At 35.8% G+C, this 26,092-nt stretch overlaps 1 protein-coding gene across 3 annotated transcripts; it reads left to right on the top strand.

The window, feature by feature from the left end:
• Nucleotides 1-25,349, top strand: fbxw8 (F-box and WD repeat domain containing 8). Of its 3 annotated transcripts, XM_079608637.1 has the most exons (12): nucleotides 35-566; nucleotides 650-754; nucleotides 1,599-1,763; nucleotides 1,965-2,053; nucleotides 2,153-2,304; nucleotides 3,446-3,642; nucleotides 3,838-3,898; nucleotides 3,980-4,062; nucleotides 13,823-13,950; nucleotides 21,912-22,085; nucleotides 24,262-24,378; nucleotides 24,466-25,349. In XM_079608637.1, the coding sequence occupies exons 1-12, from the start codon at nucleotides 195-197 to the stop codon at nucleotides 24,617-24,619; spliced, it is 1,797 nt and encodes a 598-aa protein (XP_079464763.1). In that variant the 5' UTR covers nucleotides 35-194; the 3' UTR covers nucleotides 24,620-25,349. The 3 variants fall into 3 exon arrangements, with proteins under 3 accessions (XP_079464762.1, XP_079464763.1, XP_079464761.1); XM_079608636.1 differs by having other exon boundaries at nucleotides 1-566; nucleotides 3,838-4,062; XM_079608635.1 differs by having other exon boundaries at nucleotides 3,446-3,646; nucleotides 3,842-4,062.
• The last annotated feature ends 743 nt before the right edge of the window (nucleotides 25,350-26,092 follow it).

Raw genomic sequence — 26,092 nt, 5'->3', positions numbered from 1 at the left:
TGTGTTGTAAATAATTGTTCTTTTGGTTGGGTTAGGAATATGCGCCATGCGGAACACTTTACGTGAACATGATGTTCCAGCCGAGGCCATTTCGCGGTCGGATCACTGTTTGTTTTGATGGCAACAGCGGTAACGTTATTCCACAATACTAGTGTGAATGACATTTATAAATATGAATGAAAAAACTTAATTAAATGGGGATGGAAGAAGACGAGCTTTTGGCCTTTCGAGAGCACTGGAAGCAGGAGTTAGAGAAAAACACAGACAAAGAGGGATATTTTGGGGATTTCAGTAAAGACAGTTCATCTGTTCACCAAAGCACTAGCTTTTGGGAGAAGCAGAGCAATGCGTCCCAGCAAACTCAGCCCACATCGAAAGAGCAGCCGGAGTATGTGTCGATCGCCGAGGGTTTGTTAGACGGGAGAAGTAGTCCACTGCTGGACAGAATAGAGCAAGAGAGAACGCGCAGGAAACGCGCTCCCGGCAGCGACGCGCTCAACACACGCGCGCCCCCCAAAAAAGAAAACAAGCGCCAGAAACTGCTTGAGCAGTTCCTTCAGGACCTGGTAACGCTCCTGTTATGTAGCTGTTCATTACATTAACTTTGCTTGTCTTAATAATAAACCCGGATATTATGTGTTTACTTTAGAATGAACTGAATGACATCCCATTCTTTGACGTGGAGTTGCCCTATGAGCTGGCGCTAAAGATTTTCCACTTCCTGGGCAGAACGGATCTTGGACGATGTGCTCAGGTAAATATTAATGAGTGCATAAATGTCTATTCTATTTGATTCTATTCTACATGATTTCCACTGACATAGGAAGGAATAGCAGGGACACTTCCTTAGAGGGAGAGTTCACCCAAATATAGGTCACCCTCAGGTTGTAAGACCTGTGAGAATTTCTTTCTTCTGCTGAACACAAAAGAAGATATTTTAAAGTATGTTGGTAACCAGACAGTTGACTTCCATAGTAGGAAATAAATACTATGGAAGTGCAGGATGTGGGTGCCGTGAACTGTCTGGTTACCATTTTCATTTTTGGGTGAACTATCCCTTTAAAGGATTAGTTCACTTCAGAATCAAAAGTTCCTGATAATTTACTCACCCCCCCCATGTCATCCAAGATGGTTCACGTCTTTCTTTCTTCAGTCGAAAAGGAATTAAGGTTTTTGAGGAAACATTCCAGGATTTTTCTCCATAGTGGACTTCAACGGGAACCAACAGGTTGAAGGTCCAAATTGCAGTTTCAATGCAGCTTCAAAAGACTACACTTTAATAAGGGAATACGGGTCTTATCTAGCGAATAAGGGTCTTATCTAGCGAAACACTCTGTCATTTTGTAAAAACAAACAAAACGTATATACTTTTTAACCACGCATGCTCGCCTTGCATGTACACGACTTCACTTCACACCTTACGTAATCACGTTTGGAAAGTACTGGAAAATTATATTATATTGAGAATATTTGGTTTCTCACTGGCACAAAGCAACACATTTGCTGTAATTGCCATCCAAATACTTCATGGATGTCTTGTGACATTTATTTTTATAGAAGTAAAGTGGTTAATATTCTCTTCTTTGCTTTTGTTTCAGGTGAGTAAATCCTGGAAGGTGCTGGCTGAGGATGAGGTCCTGTGGCATAGATTGTGTCTGGAGGAAGGTTTTCTCGATGGGGCAAGTATCTCTGACTCCCCCTGCTGGAAGAGCACGCTCAGAGACTGCCGCAACACAGAGAACGGGGTGAAGTCAAACTGGAAGGTCAGCACCATGCCATTACGGTCCCAGAATACATTTTATTCTTAAACAAGAACATTTATATCACATTTATATCAGACTAATATTTATTTTTATGTTCATTGAATCTATAACTTTAATTAAATTATATATATATAATATGAGTAAATCATAAGTAATTTAATTTGTCTTAATAATATTTTTTGACACTTTTTAAATGAACAGAATCGTGTTGGATCCATTCGTCACCTGCAGTACGAGTTAGGAAAAGTGTTGTGTGATGTCAGTTCCTGTGCTGGTCTTGTTATCGCTGGGTGTGTATTACTAAGGCGCATATAATTAATAAGCTGTATGTTTTCAATTATCCCAACACTACTGATCGTATAATCATTGTGTGCATCTGTTCTATACAGTTACACCTCTGGTGATGTCCGTCTGTGGGACACGCTTCACTGGGACAAATCATACCTGCACCCCACACATTCAATCAGAGATGAAACCCCTGCCCCTTACGTTAGTCACGTACGTGTCAATAAGACTGTAGCCACAGCTGCTTATGAGAATGGTAAGAGATTTTTAACTTTTTTTTTTTCTCCACCTTCTTTTTGCTGAAAGGATAACAATAACATTAACTAAGATTAATAAATGAAAACTAAGAAAAAATTAACTATTAACTAATTAACTAAGAAAAATATTTTTTCATTGCTAGTTCTTGCTAACTAATGTAGTTTACTAATGGTAACAACAAATAGTAAGATGTGTAATCAAATTTTTTTTTTTTTTTTAAGGAAATTTTCTTATAATAGTTAATTTTTTCTTAGTTTTCATTTATTAATCTTAGTTAATGTTAGTATTTTTAAGACACACCAAGTGAATAATGTAACAAATGTAATATAAATATAAAATATATATCACCATACTTCCCCATTTCCCCCTGATTACGTTAAGTATTGCTAAAGTTTTTTCTGTTCTAAAATGTTGTTTGTAATTGTATATGCTAATTCGACATGATGTAATTAAATATGCACTAATTTGTATACATTTAATTCCAAAATAGAATTTTGAACACGTTGAACAGATTCTAATTCTTGTTTCATTTTGTTGTTGTTGACATATTAGATTTATACAGAGGGGATTGTGGATATCTCCATTTTATTGCTCTATTGATTGATTATCACTCCACTAATTCAACTCATTTCGTAAATTTTTAGAGCTGCTTTACAGCCGAATTAAATTCTGTTTGCATCATTAAATTATTATTTTCCTGTTTATCACTGTAAAGCTTGTTTGAGACAATCTGTACGGTATAAAGCACTATTTAAATAATGTGACGACTCCATAAATCATTAGTTTTTAGGAAGAAAATGTTGTATACAACTAGGCGAAGCAGACCCTTCTGTAAAAACCTTTAGAATGTGAATAGGAATATAGGAATATAGATTTGGTGTATGTAAGTACTGTTGAAGTGGAAAATTTCTGTGAAATCTACAGACACACATACCGGTAGATAAAGTGCAATAAATAAACACTTAAAAGTGTATTTTGGACGTTTTCTTTTCACTAGTCTGAGTTTATTTTATGTTAATAAAGATTAATACTGCAACAAATGTATTGTTAGTTAATAATGGTTAATGCATGAACTAACTTTAACTAGACTTTGAACTGAAATTGTAATTCTGATAATACATTTTGTTGTGTATGTTTAGGGTGTGTAGATGTGTGGAGCACTGAAACCTGTCTTGAGCCCATTCACCGGTACCAGCACCTCCGCAGGGTTCATGCGCTGGATCTAAGTCCTGACAGTCCGGCTTTGGCCTCTGCATCAGGACCAGAAGTGCGGGTGGACGCACCAGATGAGAAGGGCTACTGGAAATCACGATGTCTCGTTCAGTTACCAAAGCCTGTAAGTCTAATCTGAGACATGCAGAGCAGATGCCAACCATAGTAACAGTTGACAAAATGAGTCATGCATGTGGGTGATTTTTGCACCAGCAAGGCATATCATAGAATTAAGTTGTTTGATGCATCCACAACTCACACAGAATAGTGCATAAGCACTAACCAGTCATGTATTCATCAGAGAAACTGTGTTTTTCAGGTAGATGGGGTATTGGTGGTGCCAGGGAGGCGGGACTTCCCTTTGGTCACAGCATGGGCAGGTGAGAGCGTTTACCTGCTGGATTCCAGATATAAGGAAGAACAGGAGCCAAGAGTTCTTCACTTTGTGTACGACCATCCAGTGACCTGTGTGGACGTGTCATCCTGCAGAGCCGTCCTGGGGATCAAGAGCTGCGGATGGGGCATGAATGACGGAGGCAACAAGGTATCTGTGTCCAGAATCCTGAAAAAAAATGTGTCATTGTCTCCACAAAAATATTATCAACATTGATAATTATAAGAGATGTTTCTTAGAAATGAGCAGTAAATCAGCACATTAGAATGATTTCTGAAGGATCATGTGACACTGAAGACTGGAGTAATGATTCGGAAAATACAACTTTACATCACAGGAATAAATTACATTGTAAAATTTTAAATGTTCACAATTTCACAATATTACTTTTTTGCCTATTTTTGTTCAAATAAATACAGCTATAGTGAGCATAAGAAGCTTCGGTAACACTTTTCAATAAGGTTTCATTAGTTAACATTTGCTACATTAATTAATGTTAACTAATAATGAACTACACTTCTACAGCATTTATTCTTCGGTTAATTGAATTTAATGTTTAATTTCAAGCTGCAGTCCGCAGCTTTTCCTCTTTGTTGCCATCATGTATGATATGCCATATGTATGATCAACATAATAATTTTCACCGGAAAATGTCATATGAACAAGGAACATCCACTTTTGTGGCAGTAAAAAGCATTGCAGTAAATCTTGCTGATTAAATCTAACGATTGCTTATCATATCACGTCAAACCGTGCAAATTATACTTTTGTTAACAACATCAGCATTGCTTGACTACATTTAATAATTTAACTTCCGATATTCATTCTTGTTTTCGCATGGTTGCAGTCTCTTTTTTTCTGTAGCCACTCCGAAGTCTTTTGCATTTTACAACGGGTGAATCTCCAGTTGTCACTGGTGATTGTCGTTTGAACCTTTCTGGATCCGCCATCAAATTGATACATTTAATTATATCAAGTGCTGTGAGAAAAGGCTATAAATCTCCACCTCCAACATCCTCACACTCATAGCCTACTTGCCGGGACACCTTCTTTATGTAATACATTGCAGATATGCTCACTGAATATAAACCCAACAGATCACTCACATCATTATGATCACATCGGCTAGAAAAACCAAGGGTTCACTCTAAGCATGGTGAGTCCGCTTTTAGCTACTATGCCAGCCGGAGCTGGAACCAGCTTCCAGAAGAGATCAGATGTGCTCCTACAGTAGTCACATTCAAATCCAGACTCAAAACACATCTTTTTAGTCATGCATTTACTGAATGAGCACTGTGCCACTGTTCGTCCGACTGTTTGTACTGTATTTTATTTTATTTTTTATTCTAAACTGTTTTAATTATTCTTATTTCTTTTGATTATTTTAATTTCTTCTATGTAAAGCACTTTGAATTACCATTGTGTATGAAATGTGCTATATAAATAAACTTGCCTTACCTATGTGTACAGATGTGACGTAATGACGCAAAGACATGCTCGAATTTCCCATGGAAATCCACCAGTACCACTGGAATTAAAAACATTATTACAAGCGTACCGTTTTGAATCGAGCTAAGGCAAGCAGATAGTTTTGAACACTGGCTCGTTATGTACTTGTTAATTTTTATTTAGGATAATTATTAACCCAAAACAGTTATGGACTGCAGCTTTAATTTAATCTTTAATTGAACCTTTGTTACTAATACATTAAAATCACAAGTTGTATTTGTTAACATTAGTTAATGCCCTGTGAAGTAACATGAACAAACAATGAACAACTGTATTTTTATTTAACTTATGTTAACAAAGATTAATGAATAAAGTAACAGATGTTTTGCTCCGTTTAGTTCATGTTAGTTAATACATGAAACCTTTTTGTAAACTGTTACCGAAACGTCTTTCGCAAACGTAATAAAATCTTTTTGACCCCAACCTTTATAGTAGAGTGTAAATTTATATATACCGGTATATATTAGTGTTGTCAATCGATACATTTCCGAATTTCTCTGAATAATCACTTTTGTTGTGTGATTAATCGCGATTAATCGCACACTTATCATTAAATTAAGCATACGCCATTTATCTTGTTTAACACATTCATTTGCCTTAACACATTGTTTTTGCCTTTATTGTAATACGATAGTATAGAGTTGACAGAAGGCAAAGTTGGAGATAGAGAGGGGGATGGGATCGGGACTCAAACTTGTGTCGCTGATGCGTAATCGCGCTATATGTCAGAGCACTGCCCACGAGGCTATCGGCTCCGCCAAAACGACCTTCTTTTGTTGCCTGACCTCACCGAGCACTCTTATTTTGCAATACCATTCTGTTATGCAATGCCACTTTTCATAATCAAATCAATTTATAAAAAATTAAATCAAGTCCCACCATACATTTTTTTTCCGTTGAATATCTTATTGTCAATGTAGGAAACTAATGGGGCAAATCTAGCTGTGCCATACAGGTTTGAGAGGCCACTTCTGATAAATGATTGGCTATTTTTACATATGGAGACAAATTTAATTTATTTCTCCATTTCCCATTTTAAGCTGCCTTTTATTTGCATATCCATTCTGATTGGTTAATTTATGCATCAGAGGAGACATTCGGTTTTCGAGATTTCGAGTCTCTTCCCAGAGTAATTTCTTACTAAAACAAAATTTAATTTGATTATTTTCTTTGTTGTTAGTTTTATATAAAATACATTTTTGAGATCAATGGGGAGTAACCTGAGGTTTAGAGCGTTGCTCAAGGGGACAGTGGTGATATTCTATGAATCATCCCTCAAGAGGTTTGAACCTACAGTTTTTTTTTGGCTTACCTGCTTTGACCACTAAGTCACACCACCACATGATGTCAACAAGTGCGGTCTGGTGATCTCATGTGGCCGATCCCTGTTGTTTACATAATTTGAGCCCACTAGTGAAGTGCATTGTGACCGTATTCCCAATGTCACGATGAATAAAAAGTTGCTCTGTGCTCATGTTATTATCTTAGGAATAGACCAGTTACTTTAATTAACACAAAATTGGGTCCCAATGCTTCTCCCAAGACAAGAGTCCCTAGTTTGTTTCTAACTGTGGCAAGTGTTATTTTAGTATCACTAATACTCTTATAAATAAAGGTTCCAAAAGGGGATTTTCACAGTGATGCCATAGAAGACCCATTTTTGTTCCCCAAAGAACCTTTAAAGAACTATTATTTAAAAAAATCTAAAGAACCTTTTGTGGAATTGAAAGGTTCTATGGATGTTAAAGTAATATATTGAGTAATAAAAAGTAATCTCTGGGACACTTTTACATTTAAAATTCCTCAATTCTCGCCATCTCTGAAAAGCCAAGCCAATGTTGATGGGTTTTTTTTTGTGCTAGCAGAAGCACCTCTGTTCGGCGTTAGATCCTCTGCATCCTCAGAGGTTGGAGATTTAGCGCTTCATGTCAACCTTTCTCTCTCGTTGTGACAACTAACCTCTGCCACCCAACATGCGTCAAAGTAGCCGGAGCAACTTTTCTCTATTACGGATATATGACGAGATGCACATGGACGAGTGACGCAAGTACCCAATTTCGCGTGAATAGCATTCCGTTCATCCAAAATATAAACACTTATAATAGGCTTACCGTTACCATAGTGAATCAGGGTGAGACAAAAACACGTTTTGTAAGAAGGATTGATGGTGTATTGACTTTCGAATATTGAATTTTGTTAATTTTGATCAAAAAAACTACACAGTGCACCTTTAATAATTTTATATTTTCTCTTTTAATTTGAATATAAGTTCGTTTTAATAATTTAGTTGTGTTTTGGTTTTGTTTAAAAAAAAATTATATAATTTGTATTAAGTTTTAGTTTGTTTATTTCATTTTTTTAACTAAACAAAAATGAGAAATGTTGGCTTGGCAACTAGCTAGAATAGTTATACAGATAAATGTCTAGACATAAGCCTATCTTTATACAGTTTATTTTATTTCAGTTAATGTTTTATTTACAGTAATGAACACAGTTTTTATTGTTTCAGTTAACGATAGTAATAACCCTGGTGCAAAATTTCTCCAGAGCTTTGAGTTTGAGCCCGTGCAGTCTTGTACTCGTACTCTCCTGATTAAAAGCCCAAACATCATGTGAAAATAGACCTTAAAATAAACCTCTCCAAATCACAATAGCCCTCCCTGCAAGTCCCCAGCGTATTTATGCAACCGTTTAAATAGACAGCATTCATGTCTAGGGGGGAGATCAGTGCTCGAGGGGGAGGGATGGGTTTTCTCAGGGGAAACTGATAGTTTTTCAGTGAAGCGAGAGGCGTACATGTTGACAGGAATCAGATGAGTGCTTGATAGATGGATGCAGATGGTGTCCTGTTGTATCACACAATGCTTTGGCTCTCTTTCTCCACTGACATCACCCCCATTTAAACACTCTCATTAACCAAACGGGCACCGGGGCGGCTATTTAGAGTGAGCCGAGAGTTTGAACGACAGGACAGTTTGTCAAAGTCAGCCTCTAGTGGACTGTCTTGTTTCACTCTTTAATGGAAGGTGTTACAAGAATATTTCTTGTTGCACATCTTGTACTCATTTTTGCATCCCCTAACAAAGAAGTGTGCACTGTAAAAAAAAAAAAAAAAGCTAGTATAATCAATTGGATGTTTAAGTAATTTCAACTTAAATTACGTTAAACTGACTTAAATTAGTTGAATCTTGTATAACTTATTATAAACTTATATTAAAAAAATATTAAATATTTAGATGAGTTAAAGAAATGTGGAACATTTCCACCAAAGTCTTTATTTGTTGCATACTTATACGCACAGTGCACAGGCAGTGCAATGCTTGATTGTGATGTATAAACGTAAATAAAATTTGTTATAAGAATATAGGAAAAAGTTATGAGTAATAATGCTGAAAATCAGCTTTGCCATCAGGAATAAATTACATTGTAAATGATTTTCAAATAGAAAACAGTTATTTTAAATTGTAATAATATTTTACAATATTACTGTATTTTACTGTATTTCTGATCAAATAAATGCAGTCTTTGTGCATTTTTGTGTATGTTAAGGAATATATGTTCTCAAACCACTTGTCTAACAACAAGGCTAATGTGTTGTTTTCCACAGACATTTTCCATCACTCTACTAAGATGTGGAAATGTTTCCCTCCCCTTATTTTGACAGATCTTCCTTTAGACTATCTAGAATCTCAGGACTTAATCTGGCACTATTTTTGCAGCACATTTAGCTCATACTCATACTCATTTGTTTCATGTTGTGTCACTCTTCTTTGAATACTCTACAAGTTTCCATTCTATTCATGATTAGCACCTTTCGCATCCGTGTGTAATGTCATGTCTGTCAGCCGTGTTGCATGTTGACAGGATTTTCAAACTGCGAGAGGGAAGTCAGACGTGCCAGAACTGACGCTGGTGAATCCAAGGTGTTTGTGTGTTATTAAATGAGAAGACATATGCCTCATTAAAACTTGTCAAAAACAAAGGCAAATGGAGTAACAGAGTGAGTCATACATCATGTTTTGGTGTTTATTTGACTGAACTTGAGCACTATTTGGACTTTTGAATTACTATTATTACCACTGCACGTCTATGATTACATGTAATGATTGGGATCTCAGCCGTTTTTACCGAGATGTCTAGAGTAGACACTTTTCAATCTGTATTGGTTTGTTTTTCTCTAGCTGCTATATTTAGTGTGTGCGCTAGTCAAGTGTGTTATTTTAGCTTTCTGTTGTCAGCATCGTTGTTTTTAAGCTGGAAGACTGGAAGCTCTGGGCATCTGTGGTATATGTGTGTGTTTGAAGCACTGACCCAGACACACACACACACACACACTCACACACATGCAGATCATGCTGGCAAACCCTGAGGCGCCACTTTCATGTTTAACAGCCAGATAGGCTGGTGAAAATGTGGCACACTGTTGCACCTCCAGGTGCTGAAAATCAGAGACATGCAGTGTCTCGTGAGATCAGTATGAATCTGATTAACATCTCCACTCCGATCGAATTTCTGGAAGATAAAAGAGCTAGAAAAATTTATAATTATAACAAATATCAAGGGACACATTACAAATTTAAATGATTTGATGATTTTTTAAAGCTGTATTTAACAGTTTTATTTGCTACCTAGAACAATTTCTTATTACTACCAAACTTTCAGAAGGATTATAATAACCAATCAATTTGAATTTGATTTTAATTATTTTTATTTGTTTGTATATCTCTTTCATCCAGTAAACAAAGTGCTATTATTTGCTTCATTGTAGGTACCAAGGCTTCATTTTAGATTTTGACTTTTATTTAAACATACTGTTAAAAAAAAAGTAAGGAAAATAATTGTTTATTTACATGCTTGAAGCATTTTAAAATTATTTTTCATTTTATTATTTACTCTTTTATATATTTACTCTTTTATATATATATATATAATTATTATTATTATTTTAAATAGATAAACACACAATTACCAACTGCTAAGTTATTGATCACAAAAAGACAAGAAAGTGAAATTTTCAGTGGATATAACAATATCAATTTTGCTATAATAATATTTGCTATCATAACATGTCATTAGATTGAGCTTATTTTTTTATATTCAAAAAGAAACTTCGGTAACAATTTAGTTAAGGGTCCAATTTTCACTATTAACTTGTTGCTTATTATCATGCATATTATTGGCTGTTTATTAGTATTTATAAAGCACATCAGTGCCTTATTCTGCATGACCATATTCTACATCCCTTAAAGGGATAGTTCACCCCAAAATGAAAATTAGCCCATGATTTACTCACCCTCAAGCCCGGTGTACAGTATATAACATTCTTCTTTCAGGCGAAGACAATCGGAGTTATATTAAAAAATGTCCTGGCTCTTCCAAGCTTTATAATGGCAGTGAATGCCCGTTTCTGTTTTGAAGTCCATAAAAGTGAATCTATCCATAAATGTGCTCCACATGGCTCCGGGGGGTTTAAGTGAAGCGATGTGTTCGTGTAAGAAAAATATCCATATTTAAAACTTTATCGACTAAAATAACTAGCTTCCGGCATACGGCCATATGCATCAATTTACAGCGAAAGAGTAACACTTGAACTTGACGCACAACGTAATGAGGAACGTGGAAGCGCAGAGGATAGAGCAATACAAAACACCAGTCACAAATTAGAAGTCTAAAACGACAATTTTTAAAGAGAAATGTCGGAGGAGCTGGAGTTTGTTGCCCAGCCCTGTTTGTTTGAACCAAAGCTTACTCTACTCCTACATCCTCCATCATACATCGGCAAGTGTTACTCTTTTGGCGTAAGTCGACTTGCGTAGCGTAGGATGTCTGCCGGAAGCTAGTTATTTTAGTCTTTAAAGTTTTAAATATGGATTTTGTTTCTTAACCCCCCAGAGCCGTGTCGAGCACTTTTATCATGAATGGATGCACTTTTATGGACTTCAAAAAATAAACAGCTGATCACTGCCATTATAAAGCTTGGAAGAGCCAGGACATTTTTTAATATAACTCCGAATGTATTCGTATGAAAGAAGAATATCATAAACACCTGGGATGACTTGAGGGTGAGTAAATCATGGGCTAATTTTCATTTTTGGGTGAACTATCCCTTTAATCCTATAATACCTAAACTTAACAACTACCTTACTAACGATTAATAAGCAGTAATTATGAGTTTGTTGAGGCAAAAGTTGTAGTTAATTAAAAAGTTAGTTAGTTAATAGTGAGAATTGGACCCTAATCTAAAGTGTGACCAAAGCTTCAACAGTGACAATACTAAAACATATTCTGTTATAGAAATTTTTTAAACCAAATTGATTCTTTACTTTAATACATAATATTTTATACGTCTGTAAGATTTGTATTGTTTTAGATAGAAGTATCTTCTGCTCACCAAGGATTTATTTATTTGATCAATAATACAGCAAAACAGAAATATTGTGAAATATTATTACAATTTAAAATAATAATTTTGTCTTTTAATATATTTACAAATGTATTACTGTAGTGGCAAAGCACAATTTTCAGCATCTGTATTTTCACATGGGAAAATTACATTTTGATGCATGTAAAGTGATGTGAATATGAAAATGCTATTTGTGAAACGTACTCAACCCCAACGAGCAGCTAAATCATTGTTTACTTGTGTGAACGTCTCCATAACCTCCTGAATCCTGTAATGATGAATAAATCCCCAACATAATCCCAGTAGTCTGTCTTCCCGCCTGTGACATATGCACTCATCGCGGATTCATTCTAATCAGCTTTCCTCCTCAAGTCTTTACATATTGTAGCTTTACACATTGGAAGCTTTACTCGTGTCTTGATGACAAACTCCCATTGGCTGTAATTTTTGGGTCCTCTCAAGGATTTTGGCTGGGAGCGCGGTGGCTCGCAATTAAGTGTGTCTGGCCCAAACTGAAGGCACTAAACAGCTGGCATGAGCTCAAATCTGACATCATGCAGTTCTTCTCTCTTCTCCCTCTTTTGTTTAACATCTCTATCTGTTGCCTCAAAGTTTGCGTCCAATTTGGCCCGTGTCGTTGTCTGTCCTTTGCTCACTGTTTAAATGGCAGCTGATGCAATCAGTTAACCAGTCTCTTTTTTAGGATCGAATTACCTCAGAGACAGTTTAATGCGAGCGGATTAGTCCAAAGCTTCTGATGTTTTAAAGCACCTGCAGGAGACTCACGGCACAATGGTTCATAATCGATCATTGAACACTTTTTTGTTTCTCTGTGGTCTTCACAAGAAGTGAGTGTCAGAGTTTGAAGTATAAAAGAACGGCTTCCTAATGAATTGAACTGTAGGAAATGCACACATAAATGAAAGTATGCTCAAAAGTATCAGTGCACTATTGTGAGAATTGCATATTGATACCTGATTGCATTTGCACTACCCTATTTACACTTTGCTTTTAATGTTTATATCGTATTTCTATTTATGCACCCATAAACGTGGTTGTTCACATTGCATGTTTAAAGACAGCTTATTATAACGTCACAAAATGACAAACGCTTAGCTCATGAATATCTATAAAAATGTATTTGTGCATTTTCAAGGCAAAATTAAATGTAAACCAAATACATTCACTTTCAATTGCATAATGATTTTTCTTTTTTGGTCATGGCAAAAAGTAAATGACTCACTTTAAATGACACATTTGGCTAAAGTAGAAGTACACTAGAGCTCAAAAGTTTGGGGTTGGTAAGACTTTTTAATGCTTTTGAACTAAATATATGCTCACTAAGACTGCATTTATTTGTTCAAAAACAAAAATCTATTTTCTATTTGAATATATATTTTTAATGTAATTTATTCTTGTGATCAAAGCTGAATTTTCAGCATCATTACTCCAGTCTTCATTGTCACATGATCCTTCAGAAATCATTCTAATATGATGATTTGCTGCTCAGGAAACATTTATTATTAAAACAGCTACTTAATATTATTATTGAAACTGATATATTTGATTTTTTTCATTATTTTTTTAAAGTGTAGAAAGTTAAAATGAGCAGCATTTATTTCATTTGTTAAATAAATGTATTATTTTCTTATTAAAAAATTGCTTTATTACCAACATTTTGATCGGTAGTGCACTGTTCAATTCAGTGGAACATCAATTCTCTTTAGATAAAAGCATCTCCATAAGTGAGAATCTTTAAAAAAGCTAAAATGCCAGTTAAACAGGTTGGCTCTGTTGGTTTATACTGATTGTGTACCTGAAGTTAAAAGTGTGTTAGAAGTTCAGAAGGCATGCAAGACTTCAGAAATGTGTTATCTGGCATCTGTGGATGCAAGCTGTGGGCCTGACATTTGAACCTTAGCAGGTGTTACTGCACGATCCTGCCAGTTTTACAATCTATCTTCCATCTCACCAGGAGCAATCGTCCTCTCTCCTCAGATTCAGGTGTACAGCCTGGAGACCAGCCAGTGTGAGCTGACCGTGGGGAACTCGGCGGGAGACTTCACCTGCGTCAACCTGAGAGACAGCCCTCCTCACCTGCTGGTGTGTGGGAACAAAGACAGGCGGTACGACACACTCGCAAACATGTGTACCTCATCTATCACTGTTACATTCACACACACATGCGTTTCTGTCTTCTGTCTGGCAAATTAAAGCCTCCTGTGGCTTGAGTTTCTTAAACACTGAGAGTTTGATGAGTTCCGATCGAATGGTAGCATTTCTCATTTACACCTGCGGCTGGTGTGAATTCAGTTTTTTTGGGGGGGTTGTGTTGTATTTTTCTAATGCAACTAGTTGTATTTGTTTAGGGTTAGGGGGAACATTTTGAATGGCTGTATATAATGAAGCCTGTTGAGACATTGAGCATTTGGTTCATGTGAGACAGGTTTGATGCATGTTCATCTCATTCCCCAACTCTCATCCCTCTGTAGGTGAATCTCACTCTAACTTTTAAGAGCATGTTTTGCATGATTACAATGATGCCTATTTTTTTATGACCATTAAAGGGGTGGTTGATTATGATTTCACTTTTCTAACTTTAGTTAGTGTGTAATGTTGCTGTTTGAGCATACATACTGTCTGTTACAACGCTCGAAGTTCAAAGCAAAGGGAGATATTTGCTTTTAAAGAAATTGTTTTTTAAGGACTACAACAAATGGCTGGTAGAGACTGCACAACATTCCTCCCAGGGTTAGTGATGTCACCTAAAATTTACATAAACCCCGCCCCCGGGAACACGATTTTTAGATTATCATGACAGAATATGCTAATCAATGACTAGAAGATACTACACATAAACTACATAAATTCATCAACTAACCATTCAGAAACGTCCTGTTGCTTCTACATGTTGTCACTTCTTGAGGCTATACATTATTGTCTGACTCCGTTTTGAACATAAACATTGTCATTTTTAGTGTGTGTCTGTGTAAGGTAAAAGTTGTTGAAGCTCCGCCCTCTGTGCTGGGGGCAGCAGCTCATTTGCATTTAAAGGGACAGACACAAAAACTGTGCGTTTTTGCTCACCTTTAAAAAGTGACAACTTTAACATGCTATATAAAAATATCTGTGGGGTATTTTGAGCTAAAACTTCACATACATACTCTGGGGACATCAAAGACTTATTTTACATCTTGTGAAAAGGGCATTATGGTACCCCTTTAAAGGGATAGTTCATCCAAAAATTTTAATTTTGACATAATTGACTCACTTTCAAGTTGTTCCAAACTTGAGTTTCTTCTGTTGAACACAAAATAAGATATTTTGAAGAATGTTGCTAATCAAACATTTGACGGTAGCCATTGACTTCCATTGTAGGAAAAAAAAAATACTATGGAAGTTCCGTCAACTTTCTGGTTACCAACTTTCTTCAAAATATCCTCTTTGTGGTCAACTTTTGTTGATTTTTTTTTTTAAATCAATAACTTTTCACCCCCAAAAAATATAATTTAAAATTGTATTACCGTATTTTCCGGACTATAAGTCGCAGGACCAGCAAAACTATGAAAAAAAGTGCGACTTATAGTCCGGAAAATACGGTAATAGGAATATGCTGAATTTTTATTGCCACTTAAGAAATTTTTGCTAAAAATGAATCTACCTGGGCGCTGCCATGTTTGCATGCATGCAATTTTGACATTCTATAGCAATTTATTCACATTCAATTCACTTTTCCAAGAAGTTAATTGGAAATTCCAACTTTGCAAGGCTTTAAAATCTTTAAAAGTCAAATTTAGATTCATCTAGACTAGAGAGTATAAAAGAAATGATGTGATAAGGGGGCAAAAGAAATCAGGACACAATCTGACTTCGAACCTCCCACATGTGCACCACAGCTCAATGTATCTGGAAAACGTGCACTAACCACTAGGCCACCGCTCTGGGAACAAATGTTTTTTTTTATATATAAATGTGATGGTTCATTGTCTACTGGCCACATACATAGTTTAATAGATTTGCATTATATATACAAGATTAAAGCACTTAGAATAAAACACTCCTAATTATTTCCAAAGAGGAAAAACTTTTTCCCCCCACAGCTGTGGTCCTTTCAAAGCACGACAAGCACTCTGTCTTGCTCTCAACTATTTTTGGCTTACCTTGAAAATCATTTTACGGAAAAGCATCTGAAAAGCTCAGGCACTTATAGAAGTGGGAATGGGAATAATGAAAGCTCTCGGTTTGAAAGGATGGTGTTATTGTCAGCGGTGCATCACCGAGGGCTATTGATTTAGTGGACAAAGAGATGTTGGAGACGAGGAGAGATGCGGTACATCTGGCCAGCGGACTCAATACAGAACCACGAGCGCGGTCCACATCTGATGCTTGTGTCTCAATTAGTCTTTGCCGAATAAAGAGCCATTTCATTGACACTTGTGACAGCGGGAGCGCTACTTTGGCAGGTGGAGATGCTTGGCAGGTCTTTGTAAATAAATTCCAACTGCATCTTCGCTCAGACACTATATAGAGTGCCAAGAGGGAGGACATGATGTCTCTCTGGCCAGCTGCGGTGTCTTTTAAAACGTCCCTTTTTTGTGTCTTTCTCTGTCTGTCTTTCCACGGTTCCGACAAAGCAAAAGCTCTCACCTTTTGTTCGTCTTTGATGAATGAACGAAGCGAAACACTCCTTGGAGTGTCATTTTGGCTGTAATGATTTGACCCCATCTGATTCATCTGCGGGCAAAACACCAAACAGCTCAGAGGAAATGAGGGCTCGGGTCCTGCCCTTTATTAGCGTGGCCAAAGGCCAGGACCTAATGCATCAGTTCTGCTTTCCAATTTGTTCAGCCTCAGTGCTGGGGAGAGAGAGGGATCTCTGTTTGTGTTGTTGTGCCTGATTGGATCTGCCTAGACAAACATCTGAACAGGAAGTGTACACGGATAGGAGCCATAAGTGATTGGTATGTTCAGCTCCACACATTGAAATTGCGAACAGGTTGATGTGTTGCTTTTTTTTAGAAACAGAAACAATGAAAAAATTCACATGCTAATTTATATAGTACATTAGTGTCAACCAAAGCGGCAACCTTCCGGTCTCTCCCTTGAATCCAACACGGAAGTGACTTAAACAGCAATTCATCAACTGGCCGCTAGAGACAGTCTCAAAAAGAGTCAATCCCATAAACCCCCCATGTTAATTTGCCCAAGTTTACAGCAGAAATGTTTACAAAAGATGTTTACAGCCTGGTACAAAAAGTGGTCTTCTTTGTCTATATAGCTAATTTTGCACTTTATGACAACTGTGAGTTTTTTATATTTTTTATAACTCATCCGTTTAAATTATATTAAGCCTTAAAGTTCTGCACAATTAAGGGCGGGGCCATTTGAGTGACAGGTGGATTGCCGCAGTTTGTCTGCTGTCTGTTAGCCGTCACGTCACCTCAGCGAATCCCGACTCTTTGCCCATTTTCTGTTATCTGGGAGTGACGCACTGCCAAGATGGTGACGGCCGGCTTCGCCCACTTTGGGCTTCAAAAATACACTTTTTCAGTTGCATTGGTTCCAGATCTATTTTTCCCCATTCATTTTACCCATAGGGATTTATTAAAAGTTTTTAGTTAAATCATTATAAGCCATGAACCAACCTAACCAGCTACAAAGTGAATCACAACATTACAAACTTTTGTCTGAACCAAAAAAGTATTTGAAAATCGGACAAAAATGCAAGACTGTGTACTTAATGGCTATAAGGAGGTAAAGAATTACAATCCCATGAAGCATTGCGGATGACACTATCACAGTGTTGAAATATTAAACTATTAATTTAAAGTTGTTAAGTTGGATGGCATCAACAAAAGTGGTCTCACTTTACAATACGGTTTCATTAGTTTACTTTAGTTAACATGAAATAAGAATTAAAAATACTTCTACATTTATTAATCTTAGTTCATGTTAATTTTACATTACATTAAAATCAAATGTTGTTTTTGTTGTACATGTTGTATGTCAAATGTTGTATTTGTTAACATTAGTTAATGCACTGTGAACTAACATGAAAACAAATGTATTGCCCATTGTTAGTTTATGCAAGTTAATACATTAACTATAATGTTGACAAATAAGATCTTATTGTAAAGTGTTACACCAAAAGCATAACCCATCAATCAACAACCCTGGAACTCACAGTAGGTCTGTCTTTAAAGGTTTATTAAAGGTTTAAAGTTGGTATGAAATCAAAATAGACCCTTTTTATTTTGTTAGCGAACATTACTAGTCTTATGGTAAACAATTAATCCACAAAAAAAAAGTTATTCCACAAAAAAAAAAAAGTATTTATAATCAAAATCTGAAAATGTACTTCCCCTCTGGAATGTAGGGAAGCTTGTTTTCATCACGGAATAAAACAATTTAAAAGATAATTGTTTCTTTTTATTTTTTTTCTCAGAATTGTTAGATATAAGCGAGTTTATATCTTGCAATTCTAACTATAACACACAACTGCGCCTTTATATCACACAATTCTGACTTTATAACTCACAATAGCTACTTTATATCATGCAATTATGAGAAGTCAGAAACAAGCTGTTGAGCTCTATAACTTGAATCAAAGATCCAAAAGTTTCATTGGCTAAATCTTTTATCAGTGACCCTTTCTCTCTCTTTTATTTATTTTGTACATATATTTTTTCTCTTTCAATACATTCTACTTGGATTTACTGAGTTTGTTTTTAACCATGAAAATGCCTGTTTGTTATTTGAAGGTGTAATTTGAAGGTTTAAAGAAAGTGTTAAGAAAAAAAAAAGTAATAATTTTTTGGATTCTATTGTTATGTTGAAGCTAAACACTTGCGATTTTGTTTCACTGCTTATAAATGTGGTTCAGTTAATGATGGTGATGATGATGAGGCAGCCCTTGTGTGTTATGTGTGTACATATGCTTATCATGGCTGTGTGTGTCCTGTTGTCTTTTTTGCTCACGGTTGGTGGCATTGGAAGTGCCTGAGAATAATATTCTTGATTAATTGAACGAAGCCTGTTTGCTGACAGCTCAGCGAAACTAGATCTTGTTTTAGCTTTAGATTTATGGCCACAGCAACCTGCCAGTAAATATATTACAGCCTCATACACCAATAAATGCTTGGATGAAATTAAAACAGGACAGTAGATAGGGACATCCACATAATTACTCACAGCATTAAATTCTGCTTGGCTATGCATTAACGATTCATTGTGACTAATATCTTTTGTCCTCCAAGTTTTTTTTTTTTTTTTTGGTTCAGGCAAAATTTAATTTTGTCGATTATCTTTTGGAAAGCACCAGCATGGAGTCATTCTTTGGCTGCCTTCGGTACCATTAAAGAGGACAGATGGAATTGAGCTCCTTTGGGCCTGTAAAAGTAATTTCTTTATACCAGCTACTAATGTCATATCACAGTGGTGCTCTGTTAGAGGGAGAGAGCTGTCATATTGCAATTTCTCAAACACATTAGTCTTTGACTAAAGTATGGTCCACTTTGCAGTTTATTCTGGCCAAGATCCGACCATTTTGAGACTGTGGGACACATAATGCTTACCATAGTTCATTTTCTTTTCAGTGTAGGGATGGGTTTTTTCTAAAATAGGTTATTACAATAGTTAATATATTAGTACCGGTATATAAATATTACAATAATTGTACAATGTGGAGAAAAAATCATTAAAATAATTGCACAGCATGTAACAGCCAATCAAGCTTAAAGGGGGTAGTTCGCCCCAAAATTTAAATTTTGTCATTATTTACTCGCCCTCAAGTTGTTCCAAACCTGTATGAATTTCTTTCTTCTGCTGAACACAAAGGAAGATATTTTGAAGGATGTCAGTAACCAAACAGCAGTTAATGGGCCCCGTTGACTTTCATAGTATGGAGGGAAAAAAGGGTCCCATCAACTGTTTGGTTACTGACATTAACCAAAGACATCTTCTTTTTGTGTTCAACAGAAGAAATAAATTCATACAAGTTTGGAACAACTTTAAGGTAAGTAAATTATTGGAACCATAGATATACATAATAAAGGCTAGATGTCTCGTCCGCGCTGCTGGCCAATGGAGGTCGACGTCCGCACCCGGCGGCCATCTTGTCACAGTCAGCTTGCTCACTCGTAACATTGTGTTTTAATGGTGCATGTACTTTGTAAATAATCACAACTTGCTCAACTTTCTACCGATTTTCAAACAGTTTGGTTTGTTCTAAACGTCAGACATGTAGTTATGACACTGCATACTTATGAATAATTATAACCATGGACTTCCATATGAAAATTTAACAGAACAGATAGGTGCAATTAATATACACACGCACAAGGTATTTATGTTAAATCAATATATAGGCTAGTAAAACTCAGTGTACAGAAAGGCAACATAATATATATATATATATATATACACACACTTTTATAGACTATTGTTATTTCTTTTTGCCGGACAACAAGCATCTCTGAACTGACCACATTTCAGCCCTTTAGGTCACTTGGTATGACTTTAGAAACACAACTGAGCCCTAGCACCAGGTCTTGTGATGCTGTGTGCAAAAGCAGATCAATATAGAATGAAAAATGAGTACTTTAGACCATTATTAGCCAGCTAATAACTACAACCACAAAGATTGTAATTTAGACAAAAGATTAGTTCATTCATAAAATCGATATTAGTGTCTAAAACCTATATAATTGAACAGCTCGATTGTGTTCTCAGCCTTGATAACTTGCGCAAGTAGCCGTGATACACAACTATGCTGCACGATTAAGTCGTTTTTCGAAAAGAAAAGCTGCATTTTCAACATGTTCAAGCATCCAGAATTATAGCCATGGTAATAACGTTTGTAAGAAACGAAACCATTTGTAAATCCGTCAAGATTTCAGCGAGATAAGAGTATTTGTGTTCGGGCAGATCACTCACCATACATCAAATACCACAGAGCCCGCCAGAAAGCTAGCTTGTGACAAGATGGCCGCCGGTGATGACGTTAGAGACTCCGCCGTAAGACATCTAGCCTTTATTTTGTATAACTATGATTGTAACATAGTAAGAGGTTGTGGGAAGAAGGAGGCGGGAACCGGCGAACATTCAACAACTTTTAATAAAATAAATACGGCAGCCCCTCACGGACGACTGCCGCCACACATAATAAAACAGAAACATAAATCCAGGCCTGGCCACTTGTTCCACTGACCTGCGTCTCATGTTTTAACAGCAAAAATGCGATCAGTGTGTGAACCGGCCCTTTGTGTGCAGTATGCATCAGACCGACCAAAAAAAAAAAAGTAAATTACATTTTTCTAATTAAAAAAAAGGTAACTCTTTATTTTGATGGTCCCTTCTGAACATTCTGTTGACTTTAAATAACTTTGCAACTACATGTCAACTAACTCTCATTAGAGTATTAGTAGACTGTCTGCTTAATATCTGTTAGCTTTTTATTGTGATGGTCCTCCAACAGACACTCTACTAAGTAACTTTGCAAATACATGTCAACTTATTCTAACCCTACCAGTCTACTTATACTCTACTAAAACTCTAATGAAAGTTAGTAGACATGTAGGTGCAACATTACTTATAGTCAACAGAATGTGTAAAAGGGACCATCAAATAAAGTGAAACAAAAAAATAATAATCCCAAATAGTTGTTGTGTTTCTGATACATATACAAATATTACATTTAATCGGTGTGATACGAGAGACATGAAAGAAACGCCGCCATCAAATACCAGGATGAGCGGTCAGCGTTGCCATTGATGACGGCCACTCTCAGGGAATAACTGATCAGAATCAAGTATTTCAGAGAGCCATGTAATACATCAGATGTATTGGCGCATTAAAATCTCATCCTTTGCACTTTTTTATAATCGTACAGAACCCTATCGCAATTTTGGTTTTAATTTTTTTCGATTTATCATGCATCCCTATCAAACGGTCTGTGCATGGACTACTCTCACTTATTAAAGTGGAAATCAGTTTACTAAATAATATAAACTCGACTGACTGCTTCATTTCCACTTTAAGTGTAATGTATTTGACGCTGTAATGACATCCAGTTGTTTCTCTTTTCCAGAGTGAGAGTGTTTGACTTGCGTACTGGCTCGTCTGTCGTCTCTTTGTATGCCCATCACATGGGCGTGACCACCGTCCAGGCAGATGATTGGAAGGTTGTGAGCGGAGGCGGCGAGGGATTGGTCAGTGTGTGGGAGATGAGGATAGGAGCCAAACTCTGGGAAATGCACAACAGGTGAGAATGTTTGAACGCTTCAGATAAAAGCCTCTGCCAAATGCAGAGTTTAAATAACCTTAAATAATTAAGGATAATAATTATTTAATCCAATAAAGCCTGATTTTCCATACAGATACGCAAAATAAATTATCAACATGATAAAAACTTTGCAGAAAAATCGGTCATCTGATTGATTTTTAGCTTGTACTTTTAGTATTATTATGAAGAAAAGTCCATCAGGTCGTGGTTCTCGTGTCTTTTTGCTGTGAAATCTTTACAGATAATACAAAGAAAAAAAAGAGGCAGGGCAACACAAAAGCTGGTCAACCCGGTTTTCCATCCAAGTATTAACCAGTACTAAACAATATCCTCTGTGCAATTAAAAAAAAAAAAAATATATATATATATATATATAACACAATACATACTCCCCTTCATTTTATACATACAGCACTCTTTTCCCTTCCCTTCTCTTCCCCTCCTCTCTCCTTCCTTTTCTTTTTCCTTTCCTTTCCTCATTCCTTTCCTCCCCCTCTCCTCTTTTTATACACAAAACAAAGGACAGTAGACAAGGCAAACAAGACAAACTATTTAAACACATTCCGGACAAGTTACAACACACAGGACAAGTCACACTAACAATAGTAATAATGATATGATGATATCTCATTCACACACACACACACACACACACACACACACACACACACACACACACACACACACACACACACACACACACACACACACACACACACACACACACACACACACACACACACACACACACACACAAATTACACTGCTGGTGCTCCTTAAGTGAACTGTTGAGAAAAAATAAAAATAAAAATAATTCATATATTGCCATATTAGTGTCAAATATTGGTTTCCACACAGAATGAAACTGTTTTTGTTTTTTTTTGTTCACTGACAGAGTTTTCTCTTGTTTAGATGCATCAAACTTATGAATTTTGTCCCTACTATAATAAATTCTAGTCATTAATTTATATTGAATCAATCTAAGATTTTTGTTGGTTGTGACTTTATATGTTAGATTTAAGCACTCGTTCCATTTTGTTTTGGCATTGAAATCCTTTATATCTGTCCTAGCCTGCATTAATCTATTAAATGTATCTTTCAGTGTATCCAATGAGGATATATTACGTGAACTAATAATAACTGATAATGTTTCAATACCTCCATTCATCCAAGTTTTCCACATTAATTTAGTACCGGTACCTTGAATTTTAACAGACGGATTGTTCCAAATCTTAATATGTGTTGGAGTACCGATCTCTATCCCTAAAATCTGCTTGGTTTTTTTCCACATATTTATATATTTCCACATATTATATGCATTTTATTTAAGTAGACATTATGCTGCACTGGTATAAATAACTCATTGCTTTACATTACAAACTATGAGAATTTCATTGAACATTTTGGCCACAAAGATATCGGCAATATTTCCTCATTAAGTATGAGCTCCATTTTCTCCTATATCATACTATATGTGCCATAATATCCTGATGTATCAAATATGATACATATACAAACTTATTTTTAAATAAACTGTTCGATAAAAAAAAAAAATTGTAACACTTTAGGGTTACACTTTATTTTAAGGTGTCATTGTTACAGTGCATTTATATATTTAAGTACTGAGTAATTATAATTAACTACATGTACTTACTATAGGGTTAGGTTTTGGTTGAGGGTTAATTGCATGTAATTATTATGCATTTACTGTTGTTACTACGGTAAGTACATGTAACATGTAACAAGGACACTGTAAATAAAGTGTTACCCACTTTAGTTTAGGTTTTTCCAATTCTCACTATTAACTAGTTGCTTATTAGCATGCATATTTCTAGAATATTGGCTGTTTATTAATACTTAGAAAGTACATATTAATGCCTTATTTTGCATGATCATATTCTACATCCCTTAATCCTATAATACCTAAACTTAACAACTGCCTTACTAGCAATTAATAAGCAGTACCGGTAATTAATTTATTGAGGCAAAAGTCGTAGTTAATAGTTAATGATGAGAATTGGACCCTAAACTAAAGTGTGACCAAAGATTTTTCTGACTATTATTTTTTTATGTCAGGCTTTACATGGTTAAGATCATCATTGTTTTCAAAAGCAGAACTGCATTGCGGCCACATAATCGTTCTGTCTGTACACAGGCACCCGGTTCGCCACATACGGTTCAACAGCAGCACTCTGGTGACAGCCAACATCCCCGATGAGAAGAGCCCTCGCGGGGCTTGTATCACAGACGATGACCTCACCGCTCACCGCAGGTAAACACAGATATCACAATATGTTGTGTTATCTTTGCTATTGTTTTTCCATCTTTTTATTTTGCACTATTTTTTTTATTTCTTTAGATACAGAGGGCTGATCTGTCACTACGACTTCTCAATGGACTCATCTACACAGGACCACGTTCTGCCCATCTGTAGGTCCAACTACATCGAGTCCTCGGGCTACAGCTATAACATTGGCTTGGCGGTGCCTTATGACATACTGAGTGGCCCTTAGATTGACATCTGAGACGCTGTGCTTTTGAGGCAAGTTGGACTGGGAAGATTGCCATTAAATTTGCTATTTTAAGGCTCATATTCCTTAAAACTACTTCTTTATTTAATCATAATTAGTGTCATTTCAAAACTTTGTGTTTTCATGTGTTTGAGGACTAGTATGAATTAATTCTAGGTCTTTTTATATATTGTATCATGTTCTGTCCTTGCACAGTTTAGTATACAATACTATTAAATCATCATCTGAGAAGATGAAATACAAATCATACAAAATTAAGTTCCAGTGGTTTTAATGCTCTCTAATTCAACACACACAATACACAATCCTTCAAATGTTTGAGGTCGGTATGATTTTGTAAGATTTATGCTCACCTCAAAATGTATGTGATCGAAAGTAAAAGTACAGTAAAATACAGTATTCAAATATTTGTTTATATTGTAATATATTTAAAAATGTAATTTATTCATGTGATGCAAAGCTGAATTTTCAGCATAATTACTCCAGTGTCACATGATCCTCAGAAATCATTCTAATATGCTGATTTCTTATCATTATTATCAGTGTTGAAAACAGTTGTGCTGCTTTATATTTTCGTGGAAACTGGGATACATTATATTTCCAGGATTCTTTGATGAATAGAAAGTTCAAAATAACAAATGTTTTTGTAACATTTTAAATATTTTTACTGCCACTTTGGATCAATTTAATGTGTCCTTGTTGAATAATTTTTTTTTTTTTTTTTTTACTAAACTTTTGAACTGTAGAGAACATAGTCGACAAACAAACCATCTTTACCAATTGCAAACGAACCCATATTTAATCTGGTTTATTTCACTGTAGTTTTGTTTTTTCGAGCATGTCATGTTGTTATTTGCCTAATCTGGCTAGCTTCAAACAAGTAAAAGATGAATCTGCACCAAAATACCACCGAGTTTGACTGAACGCACAACCTCTAAATATAGCATGGGAAGCATTTTATAACCTTGCATAGATACATGATTTCAGACAGAATGCATCTGATAAATGCACAATAGGAATACATGCAACTTTAAAAACAATGGTTATTTTATTCTCTTCAATATAAAGAAAAGGTTTAGTGACAGTTGTGAGGATTTCAAATGACAATAATGTACAAAAATATTGCACTGTAATATCCAACAGTAAATGCTGTTGCTGTAAAAACTTTACACACCCTGTATTATTTATTAATAATATATAACCTTGGTGGAAGGAAGCCAGATGGATTACATTTTAAGGGCAACAAAACAATCGCTCCGTTGTTTTTGAGCTAAATGATAAGATTTGTGGATTCATTAACTTAGGGTGTGGAGTATTTGGTTTGTTAAGGAAGACTTCCTCCATTACAAAACAAGCAAAAGGGAAATTTGCAATCACAAGGTTTCAGTTTTGCAGTCTCAACAACCCTGCTAAAAATACAGTATACAGTACATAGTGTATCTGAAAGTATGTATG

This window comes from Phoxinus phoxinus, assembly GCF_949152265.1.
Source record: "Phoxinus phoxinus genome assembly, chromosome: 3".
NCBI lineage: Eukaryota > Metazoa > Chordata > Actinopteri > Cypriniformes > Leuciscidae > Phoxinus > Phoxinus phoxinus.
This window is presented reverse-complemented; position numbering and strand designations above follow the sequence as displayed.

Coding starts and splice junctions, on each gene's coding strand:
- fbxw8 (XM_079608636.1), top strand. CDS start 195: ATGGGGATGGAAGAAGACGAGCTTTTGGCCTTTCGAGAGCACTGGAAG. Junction 2,054..2,152: donor GCTGGTCTTGTTATCGCTGG/GTGTGTATTACT, acceptor TGTTCTATACAG/TTACACCTCTGGTGATGTCC. Junction 24,379..24,465: donor GACCTCACCGCTCACCGCAG/GTAAACACAGAT, acceptor TTATTTCTTTAG/ATACAGAGGGCTGATCTGTC.